Source organism: Lissotriton vulgaris, unplaced genomic scaffold (assembly GCF_964263255.1).
Source record: "Lissotriton vulgaris unplaced genomic scaffold, aLisVul1.2 SCAFFOLD_1609, whole genome shotgun sequence".
Classification (NCBI taxonomy): domain Eukaryota; kingdom Metazoa; phylum Chordata; class Amphibia; order Caudata; family Salamandridae; genus Lissotriton; species Lissotriton vulgaris.
The window spans coordinates 296,516-318,501 of NW_028251918.1; the positions used below are offsets into that span (position 1 = coordinate 296,516).

Here is a 21,986-nt window from a genome sequence, read left to right on the forward strand (position 1 = left end):
GGTTCCCCGTGTGAAGCGCTGTCGAGCAGGAGGATGTTCCTTCTGTTATTTGGCGGACAAACTATGGAACTCCATCCCATTTCAGATTCGTAGCCTGGAGGGTCTGTCGGATTTCAGGAGAGCTATTAAAAGCTATCTCTTTCCATCACAATAGTTTTTTCTGCAGTCTGTTCTGTTTTCAAGTCCCTCAGCTGTGGCATCCAGGATAATTCTCTGTTGTTGAAAGCGCCAGGGCACCCCTTTGCTGGGGTAGACGAGCGCTATACAAGCACAAATAACATAACATAACATACTCTCAGGAAAGGAGCTATAGATGTTGTTTATCTTTTCTAAGAAATATTGTGCGATTTGATCACAAAGCCTTGTGGAAGGTAGAATTATAACGTTTGTTATTTTGTTTGATGTTAGGGACTTAATTATCTGACAGAGTTCCTTCGACAAAATTTTTGATAGTTCGATTTTTTTAGCATAGAATTTTGTGCGAGAGTGCCTAAGATCTTTGTGGTAATTTTTCAGGAATGCAAAATAAGAAGTTTTGTGGTGCTCTTCATAGCCTTTGCACCATACGCGTTCCAAAAGTTTGCAATATTTCTTCTTTGCCTGCAGAGCCTCTAAAAACCATGGAGCTAAAGGTTTAGCCCATATACTAGTAACCTTCTTATAGTTAGGAAAATGGAACTCAATTCTGTTATGGAGGGGATAGCGAATTCAGCTGGTTGTTTGCTTGTCAATATACAATTTCCATTTATTACAGACTCAGAGAAGTTTCCATAAAGTTTGGTCAGTTTATCATGAAAACAATCAATCAATCATAGCATTTGTAAAGCGCACTACATACCCATGAGGGTCTCAAGGCGCTAGGGTGGGGGGGGGGGGGGGGGGGTGCTGCTACTGTTCGAAGAACCAGGTCTTGAGGAGTCTCCTGAAGGTTAGAAGGTCTTTGGTCTGTGATAGGCGGATGGGGAGGGTGTTCCACGTCTTGCCAGCAAAATGGGAGAATGATCAGCTACAGGTGGTCACTCTTCGGATGCGGAGGACAGTGGCGAGCGCGTTGTCTGCAGAGCGGAGCTGGTGGGCAGGGGTGTAGAGGCTGAGTCGTCAGGATCAGGCATGCAGTGGCGTTCTGGATGCGTTGGAGTCGTTTCAGGAGTTTGGCCGAGGCTCCTGCGTAGAGTGCGTTGCCGTAGTCCAGTCTGCTGCTGTCGGGAATGACCCCAAGGTTTTATGATTGGTTGGTGGGCGTAAAGGGTGCTCCTAGTGCCATCGGCAACCAGAAGTCGTCCCAGGCCGAGGGGGTGGAGCCGAGGATGAGCTATGCTGTTACAAAATTCTGAAGAGAGTTTGATATTGGCAGAAATTTGTTCAGAAGATGTCAATGTCTTTAGTAAGAAGAGTTCCTTGGTCAGATGTGTGGCTAAGCCAATCTTCTGAGCATTACATTTATCAGGTGCAACTCCTTTCCTCGATAAAACAGGAGGGGCTGATGCAGTCACGGAAAACCTACTGAGTGGGAAAAGAGAAGGGGACCAGAAAGTGGTCTGTCTAAGGTCATCTATTTGGATCCCTGGTCTGAATAGTAGGGTCTATAGAGAAAATGGGGTCGTGAGTAGGGCCCACAACTAATTGGTATAGCTGAATAGTTTCAAGGTCTCTGATTAGAGATAGAGCTATCTGGCAGTCCCTGACTCTAGATGCAGGTTTAAGTCTCAGAGTATTATCAATGTATAGTGTTGCAGGGCTAGATGAAATGTGAGTCAAGAGGCCTACTAAGGATTGATTACTAGATAGATTTATAGAAAAGTGTGATGCTACACAATCAGTAAAATTGACTCAGGAGGTCGCATCTTGCAATCCCATAACCGGGTGGCAAAGCCTCAAGAATATCCTGCCCAGAGTTTTCAGTGAGCCACGTTTCAGGTAATGGACATGGCCCTTTTGAGTACATCAGGGGCTCGTTCATTAAGCATATTAAACATTTGTAGTTTGTGTTTGGGAAGATATGGCAATTCAGTATTGTGCTTGTTAGAAATGGGAACCGGCCAAAAGGGCCATGTCCAACAGTGCTGTTAAAGGACATAATATGATTGCTAGTGCTCACATGCTGTCTAATTTCATTTGTCCAGCTGGGAGCGATCGAAAAGGTGCAGTGGTTTCATTGCACCTTGTCATCTCCTACCTGTAAGATGCTATGCATTATTTCCGCATCGGTGGCACCAGCTCCTTGAATTTGAATTTGAATTTAAAAACATTTATACAGCGCTCGTTTACCCAGCGGTTTCATGGCGCTAGTGGTGAGCAGTGGACGGCAGCAGCTAAAGGGATTTAAGTCGAGTAGACTTGCATAAAAAGGAAGGTTTTAAGATCCTTCCGAAACTGGAGGTAAGAAGGTGAGGTGCGCAGAGTAGCCGGGAGGGAGTTCCAAAAGGCAGGAGCCAAGACAGCAAATCTCGCTCCACCCGCCTTCTGTTTTTTAAAACGGGGGATGGTTAGGAGGGCCAAGTGACTGGAGCGAAGTTCTCTGCCTGGGAGGTAGGGCTTAATGGCCGAGCAGATGAATTCGGGAGCAGTGCCCGATCTGGCCTGGTAGGTGAGGCAACCGAGTTTGAAAAGGGCACGTTCTTTCACAGGGAGCCAATGTAGTGATTTGAGTAGTGGGGTGGTCCGGTGGTATTTGGGCAGGCCATGGATCAGGCGGGCAGCCTGATTCTGTACCAGTTGCAAGCGGTGGATCGCGTAGGCAGGGGCCCCGTTATAGACTATGTTGCCATAGTCTATACGAGACAGTACCATGGCCAGCACGATTATTTTTAGAGCAGAGGGAGAAAAAAAACGGGAGACTTTCCTGATTATTCTGAGGGAAAAAAAACAGGAGGACACCACGGAACCAACTTGTGAGTGGACAGTGAGTTGAGAGTTAAGAAGGATCCCAAGGGTTTTTACTTTGGGTACAGGGAGTGGGGGGGGCACCAAGGGTAGGGGGCCAGAAGGAGGGGGACCATGGACTGCAACCACCTCCGGTCAGGACCAGCTCGGTCTTGTCCGGATTAAGTTTGAGGTGGTTGCAGTTCATCCAATCTTGAATGAACGTCATTACTGTCTGGACGTTCAGGGCGGATGAAGATGAGTGGGACAGGTTGAAAATTAGCTGGAGGTCATCCGCATAGTTGAACACGGTGACCTCCAGTTGCTGTAATATAAAAATGAGGGGGAAAATGTATAGGTTAAACAAAAGGGGGGAAAGTGATGAACCCTGGGGGACCCCACACTCTACCTTGCGGGAGGCCGCGGCGAAGCCAGCCAAATGGACCGCTTGAGCTCTCCCAGAGAGAAAAGACTCAAGCCATGAGAAGGCCAAGCCTTCTATGCCCGCCGCCCTGACACGGTTGAGGAGGATGGGATGGTCCACCGTGTCAAAAGCAGCAGACAGATCTAGAAGTATCAAGGCTTGCGGAAGGTTGGTGTCGATACCTTCACGCAGTTTGTCCATTACTGAGATGACCACTTTCTCCGTAGAGTGCAGGGGACGGAAACCGGCTTGACAGGGGGAGAGGCAATAATTTGCCTCAACATGGGTGCTCAAAATGGTGGTAACATGGGTTTCCAGGACTTTTGCAAGGTAAGGCAGGAGGGAAATGGGGCGGTAGTTGGAGGGGGAGGATGAGTCGGCGTCAGGTTTTCTTAGGATTGGAATAACAACCGCCGATTTGTGTGGGCTGGGGACAGTACCATGTATAAGTGAATCATTTAGAAGGGTCAAAGGTGGTGTGGGGCAGGCTGAGTAGATTTCCTTGAGGATCCGAGCAGGGGCAAAATCCAGAGGAGAGCCTGATTTGACCCGATGAAACAAAGGAAGGAGTGTGTCATAGGTTAATAATGGAATGTTGGTCAATTTGAGGGTTGTGGGGGGTGGGGAGGGGCTGACAAATGTGGGGGAGGGCAGGGGAATGTTGCGTTTAATTTTGACAACCTTGTCAATGAAAAACTCATTGAGCGAGTCACAGAGGGGCTAGGAAGGGGGGATGGTGACAGTGGCTCTGCTGGATGATGCTAGTTCATGGACGGTGGAGAAGATTTCCTTCGATTGGGATTCAGCTGTCATTATCCTGTTCGTATAGTATTCAGTTTTTGCTTCAAGAATGCCCTTTTTGTAAATTTGTAAGACAGACAGATAGGTAGACTTTTGTGCGGGGCAGTAAGTTCTTCTCCAAACTCGCTCGGCCCTCCTTGCAGCTAGTTTCTTTGCTTTGAGGTCGGGAGTAAACCAGCGATTGGCTGCGTGGGCCCGTTTGACTGTTAGCCGCCTTAAGGGAGCGAATTCATCACCCGCCACAGTAAGCCAGTTGCTGATAGCGGCCAACTGGGAGGTAGCTGCAAGGTCGGATAAGTCAGGGCTGGTTTTGGCCAGGGCTGAGCAGAGAGAAGGCATGTCTGTTTTGCCCCATTTCCGAACCCAGGTGTTTTTGGGAAGTGGGCGTTTCTTGAGAGTGCTTTGAGAGAATTGTCTTCGCTGGCTGTATAAATGTGCAGAGGGATTGGCTCCTAGCCCCGGCCGTTGACAGGTGCAGACGGGCTTGCCTTTGGCATGCCGTCTGTGTGCGAGCTGCACTTTCACTCATCGGCCATGTTGAAGTTGGCCTGGTCAGAAGAAGTGTTCAGAGACCCGGCCAATCAGGAGTGAGAGGGGCAGGGCAAGACCACAGAGGGCGTGCACCTTCCAGTCCCTCACAGATGTCAGGAGAGCAAGTCCTCTGCATGCCTCCAGGAATAGGAGCTCACCAAAAGGGGAGCCTCTGAGGCATAGAGGTTAAAAGGAGGGCAGCCAGGCACCTCCCAGCACAGTAAGTGCTACAAGGAAAAGAAAGACCAATCATTAAAAAACAAAGCAGGGGAGCCAGGAACCTCCCACACCAAAAGTTGTTACAAGAAAACAAAATGAAAGTGAAATAAAATCACTCACACACAGGTGAGTAAGCTCAGGACACCCCTGAACGAGAGGAAGTACACACTTGGATGGGAGTGAAATCACAATAGCGACTTTTGGGGCATATTAGCAACAAATTGTGACAATTATAGCTAAATATGCTTAGCGCATTTTTTTTTTCGCCGGCTATAGCCGGATATTATCGCAGAGATAACGTGATATTCACAACGTTTATCTCCAAAGTGATAAAATATCAGGCGATAGCGGGTCAATGCGTGAATATCGCTGGAAATCCAGCGATATTCAGGCATCATCGGTAATGGGGACTTAACCTGAATATCCACCCCCCATTGGATATACAGGTTAAGTAGTGGTCTGAGCAGGCGTTAGGTTTTGGCGATAATCGCGCTTAGCGTGAGTTTTTTCATCGCTTCGCCTGCCTTACTAATAGGCAGTAGCTCTGTTAGCGACTGCTTTCAGTCGCTAACAGGTTGAGTACGCCCACTTTGCATGTCACGCTGACATAAAACGTGGGCCCCAAACCTGTAGCTATCACCTACAAGCTGTCGCTAACTGCTGTTAGCGACAGCTTGCTAATAGGGCGATAAAAATATTGCCGCTTTCGCGGAAAAAGATCCTGCTAAAGTGGCGATATCGCCCTTGCTAATATGCCCTCTATTTGTCACATGGGCTCCAGTCAAGGAAGGTGATTTTCAAGTGCATGAACGGTGTCAAGTACCACAATTCTAGTATTTGGATCCACCATCCATGACTGATCGTCAAGGCCTTAGTTCCTCACCATCCGCCTCAGGATAAGAAAAAAGGGTAGGGGGTAGTTTTGACACTGATCTAACTTTTGTTCCCAAGTCAGCTTGGTGGTATATGGCATTGACATGCAGCTCTCCTTTCTGTGGAGAATCTGCCCACTTCTGCACATGTTGAGCTAACAACATCCCTCATCAGGCCACCTCTTGACTACTGTAGGATTTTCATCTCTAGTTTCCAAAATAAACAAACCTCTAAGCTCCAAAGTCATCACTCCTGAGTAGGTAGAGTATGCCTTAGCATTCATAAGCACGATCACGTCAGGCCCAGCTTTAGAGCATTCAATTGGCTCCAAATAAATTCTACATTAAATTAAAGTTTTTGTTTACCCTCCATGAGCCTTTCTTGGGACCTCCAAACATGCAGAAACTGCCAACTCATGGGTCCCAATGAACTGAGGAATATTCCTGGGTATGCAAAGACCCCAACTCTGGAATTCCCTCAATCCACACATTAGATCTGAGCTCAACCCCTGGTGTTTCAGGAACTATTTGAAAGCTGAACTCTGCTTAGAAGAGAGGATATGAACAAACAATTGTGGACACTGTCACCTCCCTTTCAGATAGTACTTTATAGTCCACATTCTACCAACAAGTGCTGCCATCCATGCCCTATCAATACCAAAAGCAGCTAAAAGGCAACAGGCAGGCCTTTTAGCTGCTCAGTGTTGGTTCAATGGTTAGAGCGGCAGACCCTGATGCAGAGGTCTAGCCCGGGACCAGGGTTCAATTCCCTGCCTCGGCGGGTCTTGGGCTCAGAAATTCCACCGACCTGATAATTCTCGCCTCGGTGCCTATTCCAATCATGGAGTCCCACTCTGCAACTCTGGGCAATAGCTTGCTTAATCTCCACAACGGCCCCCACAACGCTAAGGATGCCTGGCCTCCACCTTGGGGGTGCCCAGGAGTGGACGCCTCACAGGGAAAGCCAGGATGGGTTCCACAGCGGTATTCGTCAAGCGCCTTGAGACCCTTGCGGGTGAATAGTGCGCTATGCAAGTATCAATTTACATTTACAATTTACATTACATTTATAAACCTCCATCAAAAATACATCATACATTGTGCAGAAGGTCATACTCCATCAGACAACTTCTCCACAATAAATACCTTCTCTGCTAAATGTCATGTTTCATAGACCAGGCACTGTGCACTGCAGCAAACCTCCATAAATATCAACTCTTCTGAGTTGCACTAAAAATAAAATACGTTTTTTTTGTCTCTACAAATAAATTTCTGGTGCAGATATCTGAATTTAGCACTAAGTTATTTTGAATTGCGAGAGTGGGTGAAGTACAGTTACTAAAACATTTATGTTTCCCATGGACAGTATTGATTTATTGTTGTCAGTAACTAAACAATCCGTCTCTTTTAGATTCTGCGGACTGCTGGCCGTGTCCTGAAGACCAATGGCCCAATGAAGGACAGACACAATGTGATTTAAGAACTCTCCAGTTCCTGTCCTTAGAAGAGCCTTTGGGGATCACACTATCGGGCCTGACGAGCCTCCTTTTTCTAATCTCCCTCTTCGTTTTATGCGTATTCAAGAGGTACCAAGATACACCAATCATCAAAGCGAACAACAGAGAACTCAGCTATGTGCTCATCATCACTCTTATGCTCTCCTTCCTCTCCTGCTTTGCTTTCATAGGTCACCCCATGAGACTTACCTGCATGGTCCGCCAAAACTCTTTTGGTGTTGTGTTTGCCATCAGTATCTCGACTGTTCTGGCAAAGACCATCACTGTGATTATAGCGTTCAATGCTCGTGATCCCACCAGCCGTTCATCAAGGTGGCTTGGGACAAGAGTGCCCGTTGGAGTGGTCCTTCTGTGTTCTTTTGCTCCCGTCCTGATTTGCACAGTCTGGCTTCTTCGCAATCCTCCGTTCCCAGTGAAGATACACATGGAGGACATTACCATCATCCAGTGTGACGAGGGCTCCGTTCTCTTCTTCTATCTGATGTTGGGATATCTAGGTTTGTTGGCCACTGTCAGCTTTGTGGTTGCATTTCATGCCCGTAAGTTGCCCCAGAGCTTCAATGAGGCCAACCTCCTCACCTTCAGCATGCTTGTGTTTCTGGCGGTCTGGATTTCATTCATCCCAGCTTACCTGAGCACACGGGGGAAGTACATGGTGGCCGTGGAGATCTTTGCCATCTTGTCTTCTACTGGAGGACTCTTAGGTTGCATCTTTATTCCTAAGTGTTACATTGTCCTTTGTAGGCCAGAGATGAACACAAAACAGTACTTAATGCAAAGACCAGTCTTGCAATGAACTAAAAACTAAGTACGATCCAGATATAATAAATGAGTTACACCACACCTGACTGCACATGTCTGATCATTGCCACAATGACTGCTATATCAACCATGCTGCCTGCCTCCAAAAGTCTAAGAGAGAGGTCTCCCGCTCCTTTACTATTGGATACTCTCTCAACTTGTCTGGGAATGCTGCTAACAACCATGAACAATAAAACCTTATGGAAATTTAGGAAACCCTCATTTTCAGAAATTACTACTGTTCCCAGAAATGAAATCTAAATCATTATCTCCTGTCAATGGATTACTTATCTCAAACTCCTGAAAGGTGTCCTATCAATCCAAACTTTAGTAACTTCAAGAAGCTCACCATTGTTGCACCATCCTTACTCGAAACCAAAATGCCCAGCTCAATCAATAATGAGAAAATCATAATATAAGCATCACACCTTACACTGAACTTACTCTACTGTCAGTACAATATGTTACTTAAAATTTGGAAAAAACAGCAACCACAAACAAGCACCGGCATCATGTGTCAAATGGCTCCAATAACAGGCACAGCAATAAGCATCTTCTATCCCTGGACTCCATTACAGGGTCAAGGCAATTTATAATCCGGCACTACCCCCGCACAAAATCCAATCCAAACCTGTGGTTATATTCTCCACTCTCCTAATATTAATATAGGTGGCTCAGACCAGATGTCGTATTTGGGACCCATAACCTAAAAATGCTGTCTCACATTCTAGCAAACAAAGAGTCATTTAATCGCCTCAATCCCAATCTATATGTTAAATGATATCCTGTTTGCATGGAAATGACATGCAACCAACATGGAAAATCATCCCAACTACTATCAAACTCTGACCAAACACATTTTTCCACAAAGACAAACATAGTTTTACTATTAACGCTGTTGGCACAGCTCCACAAACTTGACTTCCAATCAAGGTTAATGTGAAGCTGATATAATTGCACTCCATTTTCTTGAAAACTGCAGCCCAAAGAAAAATGAGGTCCCTTCCATCAACCTAGAAGTCACTAATAATACAATGTAACATGAAGTTGAGTCACTCACTGTTCTAGTACCTGAAGGTAAATGCAAGCAGGAACAAGGAACCCTCTTGCTGAATTAACCTTGCACATCCTCTATTATCAACTATCTGCAAAATGCAACTACCTGCTAAGTGAAATATAATCCCTCTCCATGGATTTCTGAATGACCTTTGAAGTAGAAAAAGAAAGTGGTCCCACAACTTCAAAGAACACAAATATGCATGCACCGGCATGCATTACATTACTTGCACTTTAAAGTTTCGCTCAATATTATTAATTCATATTGAACATCAATGAATGGTCAAAATCCAGTAGCCTGCCATAGGGACAAAACAACAATACCCAGCAGTGTAGGCAATTGTGAAAGGGTGCACGCAAGATGGAGAATTTCATCCTGAGAAAAGCAACAAGCATTCACTTTGTGATTGCACAGCACATTTGGCAGAACTAAAGGCTCTAATTCTGGCACTTGATGGCTGATGAAGCGGCAAAAGCAACAGTTCACACTGCTGCAGTTGATGCAATTACCCATTCAAGTAGGAGGATAGACCGAGACATCATGGTAGCTGTCAACACTGCATGCAATGACCCTCGCCTGCTGAAAGGCTTTCCACTGGAGTACTCCTACAGATTAGATGCACAAAACATACCATATGCTCACATCCATGGAGTGGGAGATAGAGTGATACCTAATTCTGATTGCAGGATGGAACTGATGTTAGCAGCACACAAGAGTCGGCTGTCTGCGCACACAGCGGTGGCTACTGCAATATTAAAATTTAAGTAATGTTACTGGTGGCCAGGCCTTTATAAACAGACCAAGGACTTTGTCCTCAATTGTAACATCTGCCAGCAGATAAATGGTTTTACCATAACGCACCCACCACAGACACTGCTATTGATTTCAAACAAGCCTCTGACCTGCATTTACTTGGTCCATTGCAGCTGTTTGTCATCAGATGGGGCTTACAAGTAGATCTTGTTAGCAGTGGATTTCGGCTCTCGATTACTCTGGGTATAGCCACAGCGGTCGGCTGATGCCTGAACTGTTATAAAAGATCTGCGAGTCATTCTCGGAAAATACTCAGTAGGCACATTACATTCTGATCAGGGTCTGGTGTTTATGTCTAGGGCTTGCAAAGAGGCCGTGGGAAGTTTGGCTGTGATCCTGTGTTTCTCCTACCCCTATCATCCTGATGGAAATACGGTAGTGGAGAGGAAAACCCTTGAATGAAAGCAGTCTTTAACAGCTGGTGTACTAGGCCTAGGTAGCAGTTTGCTCCATCACTTGGATGGGGTCCAGAGGGCATTCAATAACCTGCCTTCAAAAGCCCTGGATAGTCCTACTCCCGATGGAATCCTGTTTTGGTTAAAGATGTGTGTCTCAGTCCTCAACAATCCCAGCACAGTTCCGGCATAAACACCATTTGATATCAATTAACGTTTGTTTTACAGGAACTCAACAGCTTCTGAGATGAACTAAGCAATGTCCAAGTAAAATGCACAGCCACTGGGTAAGTGGGGGAAGTACTGGCAAGGCCTGGCTGCATCCCGAAGGCTGGTGATCGGGTCAGGGAAAAGATTATGAATAGGCAATAATATGGCCCATTACACAGATTGCCTGTACATGTCCAGGCTGTTGAAGGTACAAGAACTGTACTTATTCTGCCTCTTGTCGGTTGCAAAGATAAGAGATTCATCCTTACTAATCTGATCAAACCACACTATGTGACCAATTACTAAAATCAATCCATGGGGGCTCTTGGATAAGTACCTGCCTCCTCTTTCCAATAAGAGACCACAATAAGGCATGCCTTCTACCTGTTGCTTCAACAAATGTACAGTCAAATAGTAAAGAAACACAGATTTCAATTTGTCATCCTGACAAGAATATTGTCTATGCTTTCAAACCACAGATCGAGTCATCACTGAGTTCTACAAATCATGTTGAGCTGCCAAAAATAGATCAAACTGCCTGTGGCCGGCATGGAAAGGACTCCCAGCTGCCCACCCGAGCCTTCACGGGAGGGCTCTCACCCTGCCTGCCCTGGTAGGGCTCTGGGGCTGCAGGGATCGGGGGATTGAGGGCTCGGGGACTGCAGGGCTCGGGGCTGCAGAGTTCCGGGGCTGCAGGGCTCGGTGGCTGCAGGGCTCTGGGGCTGCGGGGCTCTGGGGCTGCGGGGCTCTGGGGCTGCGGGGCTCTGGGGCTACGGGGCTCGGTGGCTGCAGGGCTCGGGGGCTGCAGGGCTCTGGGGCTGCGGGGCTCTGGGGCTGCAGGGATCAGGGGATTGAGGGCTCGGGGGCTGCAGGGCTCGGGCTGCAGAGTTCCGGGGCTGCAGGGCTCGGTGGCTGCAGGGCTCGGGGGCTGCAGGGCTCTGGGGCTGCGGGGCTCTGGGGCTGCAGGGTTCAGGGGTGCTCCAAAACCCCACTCTGGACCTCAGGCATGGGGAGGCCCGTAAGCGCTCCTGGGGCACAGCTGCCCGGGGCACAGCTGCCGGGGGAGGGCTGGCCGGGAGCCTTGCAGGTCTCCGGGGCTCTGCACTAGGGACCCTTGTCCCGGCAGATGGACTCTTGGCAGGCTGAAGGACAGGGGATCCCAAACCCAGGCCCCGGGGCCGGTCCCTGCTTTCCAACCCAAACCAACCTGGCTGTGGGGATCAGGGAGTCTGCCCAGGCACGAGGGACCCCTGTCCCGGGCACACGGACCCTTTTTCCAAAATTCTGCGTAGTGTGCATAGTGGTGCTACGCAAACTACTCCCAGCCCTACAAAATATGTCATTTTCAGTCAAAGATAGAAGACAGGCACTTTCACTGAAATAGTAGAGGTTGAAGTTCTAGTGGATCGGAACAATCTAAAGAGAAGTCATCAAATTCGCACCTTTCCCCTCGGCCATCTGGTCGCACGCAATGCTTTCCAATGGGGCAACCAGATGGCCGGGCTTCCCTGGAAGTCCAGATGAGGTGCCATTTGCCTCACCGATCCCAGCGAGGGCTCCAGGAGGTCAGGCGCCTCCGTGCCCTGGGTCCCCTCCGTCACTCTGAAAGAGGGGTAGCCTTCCTCCGGATTACTAGGGGCAGGGTATGCCCAGACACTCCTCCCGGGCTGGTCGTTCTCTGCCAGGGACCAGATGCCTCTCGCTCTTTCATTGGGGCACAGAGCGACCAGATGGCTTCCCTTTCGTGCCCGGCCATCTGGTCACACCTATCCCTTCGGCCATCTGGTCGCACCTAATGATTTCCTATGGTACGACCATTTGCCTCCCCGATCCCAGCGAGGGCTCCAGGAGGTCAGATACTTTTGCGCCTTGGGTCCATTCTGGCACCTCCCGTGCACGGATTACAAGAAAGGGGGGTAATTCTGCTCCAGATTACTAGGGAGAGGGTCAGTCAGACCTCCGTGAGGTCTGGCGATTCTGAAACAGGGGAAGGCAGCACCCTGGCCTGCCCGCCGGGGACCCCAAGGGCTCGAATATGCAACTGCCTCTCAGCCCCTTGCCAATGGTATTTTTCTCTGAGTTTGCTCAGGTAGACCTCCGTGAGGTCCGGCCATGCAGAGACGGGGAAGGAGTACCTGGGCCTGCCCGCCGGGACCCCCAGGGGCCAGGGTACTCACCTGCCTCTCAGCCCCTTGCCGATGGTCCTTTTTCTCCGAGTTTGCTCCGGTAGACCTCCATGAAGACCGGCCATGCTGAGACATGGAAGGCAGTACCTGGGCCCGCCCAGCGGGGCCCCTAGGGGCCCAGGTAAACACCGGCCTCTCAGCCCCTTGCTGATGGTCCTTTTTCCCTGAGTTTGCTCAGGCAGACCTCCGTGAGGTCCGACCATGCTGAGACAGGGAAGGCAGTACCTGGGTCCGCCCGCCAGGGCCCCCAGGGACCCGGGTACGCACCTGCCTCTCAGCCCCTTCCCAATGGTCTTTTTTTCTCCAAGTTTGCTCAGGCAGACCTCCATGAGGTCCGGCCATGCTGAGACGGGGAAGGCAGTACCCGTGCCTGCCCACCCCTGGCCCCCAGGAGCCCAGGTATGCACCTGCCTCTCAGACCCTTGCAGATGTTCCTTTTTCTCCGAGTTTGCTCAGGCAGACCTCCATAATGTCCAGCCATGCTGAGAAGGGGAAGGCAGTACCCGTGCCTGCCCGCCCCTGGCCCCCAGGGGCTCGGGTATGCACCTGCCTCTCAGCCCCTTGCCGATGTTCCGTTTTCTCCGAGTTTGCTCAGGCAGACCTCTATGAGGTCTGGCAATGCTGAGACGGGGAAGGCAGAGCCGGGCCCGCCCGCCGGGGCCCCCAGGTGCCCGGGTACGCACCTGCCTCTCAGCCCCTTCCCGATGTTCCTTTTTCTCTGAGTTTGCTCAGGCAGACCTCCGTGAGGTCCGACCATGCTGTGATGGGGAAGGCAGTACCCGGGTCTGCCTGCCGGGGCCCCCAGGGGCCCAGGTACGCACTTGCCTCTCGGCCCCTTCCTGATGGTCCTTTTTCTCTGAGTCTGCTTGCCCCAGGAGCAGGCAGGCAGGGGATGCTAAGCCAGCATACCCCCTGCGCAGGGCGGCCTGCCAGGGGATGCCCCTGCTGTACTCCGATCGATTGGGCACTCTCAGTCCATTTAGGGATAGACTGCTTGGCCAGCCTCAGCTGTTGTTTCAAGCAAAGAGCTTCCACCCCACTTGGACCTTCCGATTCGAGGGAGGGACTGCTGCCTGGTGGGAGGGCCTTCCACCTGGTGGGAGGCCCTTCACCCTACCCAGCAGAAGGAAGGCCGAGCGGCCTCAGCAGCTCATGCCCCCCAGTGGTCTGACCACGAGTGGAAAGGGTCAGGCGGCACCAGGTCCTCTGATGCTGCTGCTCAGCAGGTCTGGAGGCCCGCGTGCCACGCTGTCACCCCTCTCTGCCCAGCACATATCCACAGCAGCTCGCAAACTAACCCAATTCCAGATGGGGTAGTTACTGGAGAATTAAAACCCTGTTAAGATGGCGCAAGGAGGTGCTGTCTTTCCCTGAAATCATTAACCTTCTCACCAAATTTGACAAACCAGCAGCCGCTTCAAACAATGCTACAAGCAACAATGATTAAGATCACTATAAAGGCCCTAGTTCACCCTCCGTAGCAGAAGAAGACACAACAATAGACCTCAGCAAATCCATCGAGTTTGTGGCCTCCTCAGCCAAGAATGACATTGGTACAGCAAACTTTGAAAATCTACCCGATGTGTACGAGGTCAGCAAAGATGTAGTAACAAAGAAAAGTGACTACACAAAAAAAGTCACTTATTGGAAGTACCCAAACGAAAAATATAAATGTGACTTGTGTGGAGACATATTGGGAACTTTTAAAGAACTGAGAAAACATGTCTCCAACAAGCACAAAGGCTTCTATCTTAAAACGTACTGCTCAAAATGTGACAAAGAAGCCAAATACCACAATATTGCATGTCATTATGCCAAATGTAAATGAAAACCTCAAAAAGGAGAGCTGCCATTCCTGTGCAGCTTCTGTGACCTCAGATTTGGAAAATAAAATGGTGTTTCTCAACATGCTCGGCATGCACATACATGAGCGCAAAATGAGGCTAGACTAGCAGCTCTAGCAAGCAGCAAAGCGTCAAAATTATGGTCACAGGAAGAACTTTTGCTACTAGCAGAATTGGAAAAAGTATATGAAAATAAGAGGAATATTAATGCGCTGATGGTTCCACATTTTGACAACAAAAACAGAAAACAAATTGCAGAAAGAAGGACAGATAGAAGAGATAAAAGCAAAAAATTGGCAAAAGATGTACTGCAAGCATCAAATGTTTCAGAAAATGACTCTTGCGATGACCCAGAGGCTACAATGGAAGTAACAACAGAAAAGCGCAGAGACGTTATCAATCGCCAACGTGCCCAAAAAAATCAAGAACTTTGATGAGCTGGAAGACAGAACCACAGAAACCGAGAAGTAGTGCTGATGAACGTAGAGCAACACAATGCTGCTATGGATCTGATGGATGAGGTAGGGACATATCGCAGAAAACACCACTGATATATGTCCTTCACCAGCAAGTGTACCAACAAATGAACCAGCAAGAGAACTCAATAATGAGCCTATGAACTCTACTCAAGATGAGCACCAGAATGCCTCAGTAGGGAACAAGATAACAAAAAAAGACAAGAAAAACAGAAGGCTTAATCGGACGCACAAGAAAAAGTATGCACAAGCAAAGGGCAGCTATAAAGAATACCAGGCAATGTTTCAAAAAGACAAAAAGAAAATTGCCAGGATTATCACTGAGGGGACAAAAGATATCACTTGCCAAGTCAGTGCCGATGAAATCTTTCAATATTACAAAAACATAATTGAGAAAGAAAACAAGAAAAATCCTAATTTCATGCCGGTTGATCGGATACCAGAGGATTACAAAATTAGAAATCTATGTAAAGAAATAACACTGCTCGAAATAACTCATGCCTTTGAGAACTCAAATTTAACGAAAGCAGTGGGGCCTGATAAGATTGGTCAGAATGGCTTGTATAAAGAGCACAGCAGACAACCAAGACTGCTGCCCAGAATTCTAGCGTCTTGGTTGATGATGAGAAGAGTACCAGAAATTATCAAAAAGAACCGATCAATTTTGATACCCAAGAATGTACCGAGAAGTGAATTTAAAAAAATCAGTAACTGGCATCCAATTACCATCGGTACTGCATTCATAAAGCTATTCACAAAAATACTAACTAAAAGACTCTCATTTTTTGTTGAATTGAATACGAGACAAAAAGGCTTCATGAAGGTGAGAGGTTGTCTCGAGAATCTGACTCCTGCAAAATATCATAAATGGGGAACGAAAAAATAGTCACTCATTAGCAGTTGTGTTCATAGATATATCGAAAGCCTTCGACTCTGTCAGTCATGGTCATATTATGCAGAGTCTCGCAAGGCAAAGAGTTCCATCATACATCAGAGACATAATAAAAGACTTGTACACTGAATCAACAACATCTTTCAAGGGAAAGAACAACGAAGCAACTCCTGAAATAACAATGAAATCTGGGGTCAAACAAGGTGAGTCTTTATCCCCACTACTATTTAACATTGCCATGGATCCTCTGATCTGTGATCTTCAGAAAAACAGCAAGAGCTTCACATTTGGATCAGATGATCTTATTGAGCAAATCACAGCTCTCGCCTTTGCCGATGACATCGCAGTACTCAGCAGTACCTGGGAAGGAATGAATACAATTCAGAAAACCATTCAAAAGTTCAGTAAAAATACAGGATTAAAACTTAATGTGAAAAAGACACATGGATTTTATATCAGTCACCATAAAGATAAAATCCTGGTTACCAACTGTAAACCATGGCAATTTGAAAAAGAAAATATTGAAAATATTCATCCAGGAGAAAGTGGGAGATACCTCAGATTGAACTTTGATCCACACACTGGTCATACGAACAACAACAAAATTAATGATGTTCTTGTCAATTGGGCTCAAAAACTTGATCATCTACCACTTAAGCCCACGCAGAAAATAGAAATTGTGTGTCAGTACTTGGTACCTAAACTATCATTCGAATTGGAAACGACAGGAACAGAAGCAAAAACTTTAAATGTTCTGGATCAAACAATAAAAAAGTATGTCAAACATTTTCTACACCTTCCTGCATACACATGTGATTGTATCCTGTACTCGAAAAGATCATTTGGGGGCCTCAGTATACCAAAACTATGTACACAAATTGGTCTCAATAAAGTCAATAGTTTATTGTATCTCAGGGCAGCTCCAGATCTGTACATAGTTCATTCCTTCATGTATGCAGGAGAAGATATGAATGAAAAAATGGATAATATCATCAAAACGCACAAACTTAACATTTTAGACAGTAGGTTTCTGAGTTATGATTAGAATTTGTTAGCAACATATGATTGGAGAAAAAAAGAACTTGAGAAATGGGCAAATCTCCCTGTCCAAGGTGATGGTATAAAATACTTAGCAAGTAATCCAACCTCAAACTTCTGGATCAGCAAACATAATAAAATGAATGAAAACCAGTACATAGCTGCGCTGATGTTAAGAGCAAATGTTTTATCTACTAGGGAAACCATCACTAGAGGAAGAAATCGTATATTTGCTACATGTAGATATTGTTATGATGTTTGCGAAACAATTTCTCATATTTCAGGTGCTTGTCCTAAAACCAAGTACATAAGGATAAAAAGCCTCAACAAAATTCAGGAATTGCTCATTGATAGAGCAAAAAGGTGTGGTTGGATGGCATATTGGGAACCTCATGTTAAGAATAATCAAGGTGAACTACGAAAACCAGATGTAGTGTTTACCAAAAATAGTACAGCTGTAGTGATTGATGTTTCAATTTGATATGAAAACTCACATAATTCCCTTGAATTAGCGCTTGAGAGTAAAGTGAAACTCTATCAGGATCTGTCAGAGCAAATAAAAGATCTCATAAAATGCACAACTGTAAAATTTCATGGCTTTATCGTTGGATGTCGTGGTATTTGACCTCAATGTAGTGATGTTGTTCTGACTGATTTAGGTTTGCAAATGTCATTCCCATTCAAGAAAAATGTTTGCCTGACTAATTTAATGGACACTCTTAAAATGTGCCAAGTATTCATGGACAATTGAGTATCAAGATGAGATGTACACTTTCTTGCCGCACACATGTCACCCTTATAAAGCATACTATTTTAACATATAGGTTTATAGTGGACACAAGATTTAGTATAGATGTGAATTTTAGAGATGTGAATTTTTACAATTTCATAGATGTGCATTTTCTAGTTAGATGTGCAATTTGTAGATGTGTATTTTTTTTAAATGTGTGCTTATAACAATTTAGATATACTTGTGTACATCATACTTATTGAAATGTCTTGATTGAGGAATAGGTCTTAAATAATCTCATACACATAGTTATCACACATTGATTATTGATGTCCTGCTAATCATATTTTAATTTCTCAGGACTATTCGTAGACAATTTTTAATTGTTGGAATAGAACTGCAGGGTGTACAATCTCCGGCCTATACGTGATCCCAGTTCCAGTGAGGACAGCGTTCAGTGTGGCTGTACTCCGGAGCGAAAGAATGTTGCATTGTTGGAAGCAAAACTGAATTGACGCTGATAGGCAGCATAACAACCCATAATGAGCCACCGCGAGTTGGTACAGATAGCCAAATGCCTCGTCATCTAATTAGTGACGCGCATGAATCGATGAACAAGATTCCCACTATCCCTACCTATTATCTACCGAAACCACAGCCAAGGGAACGGGCTTGGCAGAATCAGCGGGGAAAGAAATCCAGTTGAGCTTGACTCTAGTCTGGCACTGTGAAGCGACATGAGAGGTGTAGGATAAGTGGGAGGCCCTCGAGCTGCCGGTGAAATACCACAACACTTATTGTTTTTTCACTTATCCAGAGAGGTGGGGGCGAGCTCCGTGGGGCACTCGCTTCTGGTTCAAAGTGACCGGGCCAGCCGGGCACGATGCACTCCGGTGACAGTGGCAGGTGGGGAGTTTGACTGGTGCGGACACCTGTCAAACGATAACGCAGGTGTCCTAAGGCGAGCTCAGGGAGGACAGAAACCTCCCACAGAGCAGAAGGGCAAAAGCTCGCTTGATCTCGATTTTCAGTATGAATACAGACCGTGAAAGCGGGGCCTCACGATCCTTCTGACTTTTTGGGTTTCAAGCAGGAGGTGTCAGAAAAGTTACCACAGGGATAACTGGCTTGTGGCAGCCAAGCATTCAGAGCGACGTCGCTTTTTGATCCTTTGATGTGGGCTCTTCCTATCATTGTGAATCAGAATGCACCAAGCATTGGATTGTTCACCCACTAATATGGAACCTGAACTGGGTTTAGACTGTCGTGAGACAGGTTAGTTTTACCCTACTGATGATATGTTGTTGCAATAGTAATGCTGCTCAGTACGAGAGGAACCGCAGGTTCAGACATTTGGTGTATGTGCCTGGCTGAGGAGCCAATGGGGTGAAGCTACTGGAGTTCTGGACTTTTTGGTTCCGTCCAGAGGTGTCAGGGAACAACACCCAAAGACCCCGGAGTTCCACCTGCCTTGGTGCGCAAATGAACAGAAACACGGGCTTCTCGATGGTGGCGTCAAAGACCAAAGGTTTATTACTGCAGGGACACAGAAATCACAGAATCTACACACGGGCAGAGACTAGGAGCCTGTTCGATTTGTACATTGAGGGTTGCTCCTTATATACCAAAAATTGTGCTTCAGGCAAATATTTCACATGTCAGTACATTCCCAAACCTTTGTGTCTTAAACAATAAATATTTGGCGTTACACAGGAACTGTCGATAATATCTGATGCCAAACATCACGAAGAGGGGTTCCCACTAGTCCATCACAATCCCTTGTCAATATTGCATTCAAGTGCCGGACCGCCTCATCGTAAAGTTCGTTACCTCCCCCTAATAAAGGCCCAGAAGGAAAGGAGCAGAGCCAGGTGCAGAAGATAGAAAAACGGGATAAGAGATGTTTGTGGGTTGTAAATGGGCAAGGCTACCAGCTTCGGCCGCCTAATCATGATCAGGACAATGGACAGGAAAACCAGTTCAGGTGGGCTGGCCTCGGGCAGAGGAGGCAGCCTTTGTCGAGTCATGCAGCTTCAGCGTGATCTGGTTTAAGGTGTACGTGTCATGAAAGAGGTGAATCTCCGGCTAAGGCTACGTGTCCTTAATCGAAATGAAGTGATCAGAGGTTATTGCATATGTGAGGGCAAGAAACACAAAATGGCTGCCATGATCTAAGATGGATGCCATGGGTAGATCAGAAATGTGTTCATAACAGGAGTGCTCTTGCTCGTATCGTAGCGAAAACACCAGGATATGCTAAATGGATCATTTGCGGTTCGCTGATACTAATATTATGTATTTCCGACAAACTTGAAAACACGGGTTTCAAATCGTCACGGAACCTCAGACCCTCCTTTTGCCCTTACATAGGCAATTACTCAGTCTATATCAGAGTCTACTTCTATACTCATCAGGTCAGTGACATGTTGTTGTATCATCATCCTTTCTCGTGCCTTTTCTCCAAACGCAGGTGGTTTTCTTAGACAAGTTGCAGCGCAAAGACTACACAGAGCAGGACCACACTGGATAATCAGGCAGCATGAAAACAGGAATACTAAGATGACACCGATGACCATAAGAACCTTCCATCCCCACGCTGAGATCAGAGTCCAAAACCACTCCATAAAGGACCAGTTTCCCTTGTCTACATGTATAGAGTCGGAAATCTTGTGTAGCTTAGAGATCGCCTCATAGACTGTTGGAGCATTATTAGGAATAAAGACACAGCAGCTCGATTGGATCATTCTGCATACCCCACCTCGGTCTGCAAGGATAACGTCTAAAACCATACGGTTTTGCAACGTCATGAGTCTGTCCGCTTGAAGCTCAGCTGTCAGGTTGCTAAGGGCACCAGCAGTTTCGGTAATAGTAGATTCAACTACCCGTGTTAGCTGACGTATGTTTCTACTATTGGCCATAGGCCCCCAAAACGGAAGGAAGCCTTTGAAGAAGTCTCCAGCTTCCTGACCAGCAGTATCTTCCTTGCTGAAGACACCTCTCGCTACTCTGGTTCTGTGGTAATCAGATGAAGCAGTGTATGTTGGAGGCAACAATCGAGCAATATAACATGAACCTGAAAAGTCAGCAGGCAACCATGTATAAGCTCGGTCTCGACAAATGAAATAGGTACCCCTAGCAGTAAGGAAGGCAGGGGAAGAGTTAGCCGGAAACACATAAGTCTCAACGCACTCACTCCTCCCTAGCTGAGCTCTCGGATTTCTCCCATTACCTTGCAAACAGACCTGACCTCGGTGAGGTACGACCCAGATTGGAGTTGAGCTTTTACGCTTGCTTTCTCCTAAACTAAGGCGATACTCTGAAGTATTCCAACTCAAATACACTCGTAGTTCGTCTCTAGGGTATGATGGAGTATTATTGACATCCTTGATCATGTCAATAATTCCCTGGACTAAAGCTTTGTTGGCAGAGTTATATTTAGTGGAACGTGGTGGACGCGGAGGATAGGTCTCAAGGGCATAAGCAAAGATGGTTTGAAGGGCCTGAAATGATCCATTGTAGCTGAAAGGCAAAACCAGATAAGGAATACCTTTATCCATAGTGTGGGGTATCAAGCCACACACCCAGCAGTCTGTAGTGTTAACTACCAGTTGGTGTTGGTGCAAGAGCTGTACAAAAGTGTTGTTAATGAACTCTGTACGTCGGGCTTGCTCATGTTCAGGAAACGAGTGAAAAGAGTGTATAGAAGAAACAGTAGAAGTAGCAGGATCAAGGGGAGGTACTGTAGTAACTGGCACAAAAATCAGATTTATACTAAAGACGATTCCACCCACCAATGTTGCTAAAATAATCAAAAATGTAACGGCACATTGCATCAAAAAGCATTTGCTACGAAGAATTTTGTACAGTCTGTTTCTGCGAACATAAATCACATTTTCTCGTTGCAGCGCAGGAAGCTCCATCTTCTACAATCCGCTCGCGACCACTGATGATGTGTACGTAGATGAAAATGCCTCTGTCAGCCCTGGGAGTTCCCAGAACCAACAGAAAGATCGACCTTGTGTCAGACCCCTGCAAATTCAAACTAGGCACACAGCCACGACCCTACGGCTACCCAGACGGCAAGGCAATTAAAAAAAACAAACAATAGCAAACTTCCTGGCTGAAGGCAAATGTTCAATATCAAATGTTCAATATATCAAAAAAATCACAATATGCAGTTGCCTGCTTTATTTGTCCGTTTTGCGTTTTCTCAAATTGTATTTCTGTTTCGCAGGTATCGTCTGATCGGAAAATAGTGTATCATTACCAGCTGTTGTAGTGTTTAAGTTCGCAGATAGCAAAGTGTCTTCTGATGCTG

The 21,986-nt window shown here is 46.6% G+C and overlaps 1 protein-coding gene and 1 pseudogene across 1 annotated transcript in view; both read left to right on the forward strand.

Annotated features, from left to right (window-relative positions):
* Positions 1–8,022, forward strand: part of LOC147662709 (vomeronasal type-2 receptor 26-like) — a 78,481-nt gene extending 70,459 nt beyond the window's left edge. The window contains exon 4 of the mRNA XM_086950956.1: positions 7,121–8,022. Within this exon, the coding sequence (XP_086807082.1) occupies positions 7,121–8,022 (902 nt within the window). The remainder of the gene's footprint in view (positions 1–7,120) is intronic.
* Positions 8,023–18,344: 10,322 nt separating this feature from the next.
* Positions 18,345–19,120, forward strand: LOC147662710 (28S ribosomal RNA; annotated as a pseudogene; the record flags this gene model as incomplete).
* Between the last annotated feature and the right edge of the window lie 2,866 nt (positions 19,121–21,986).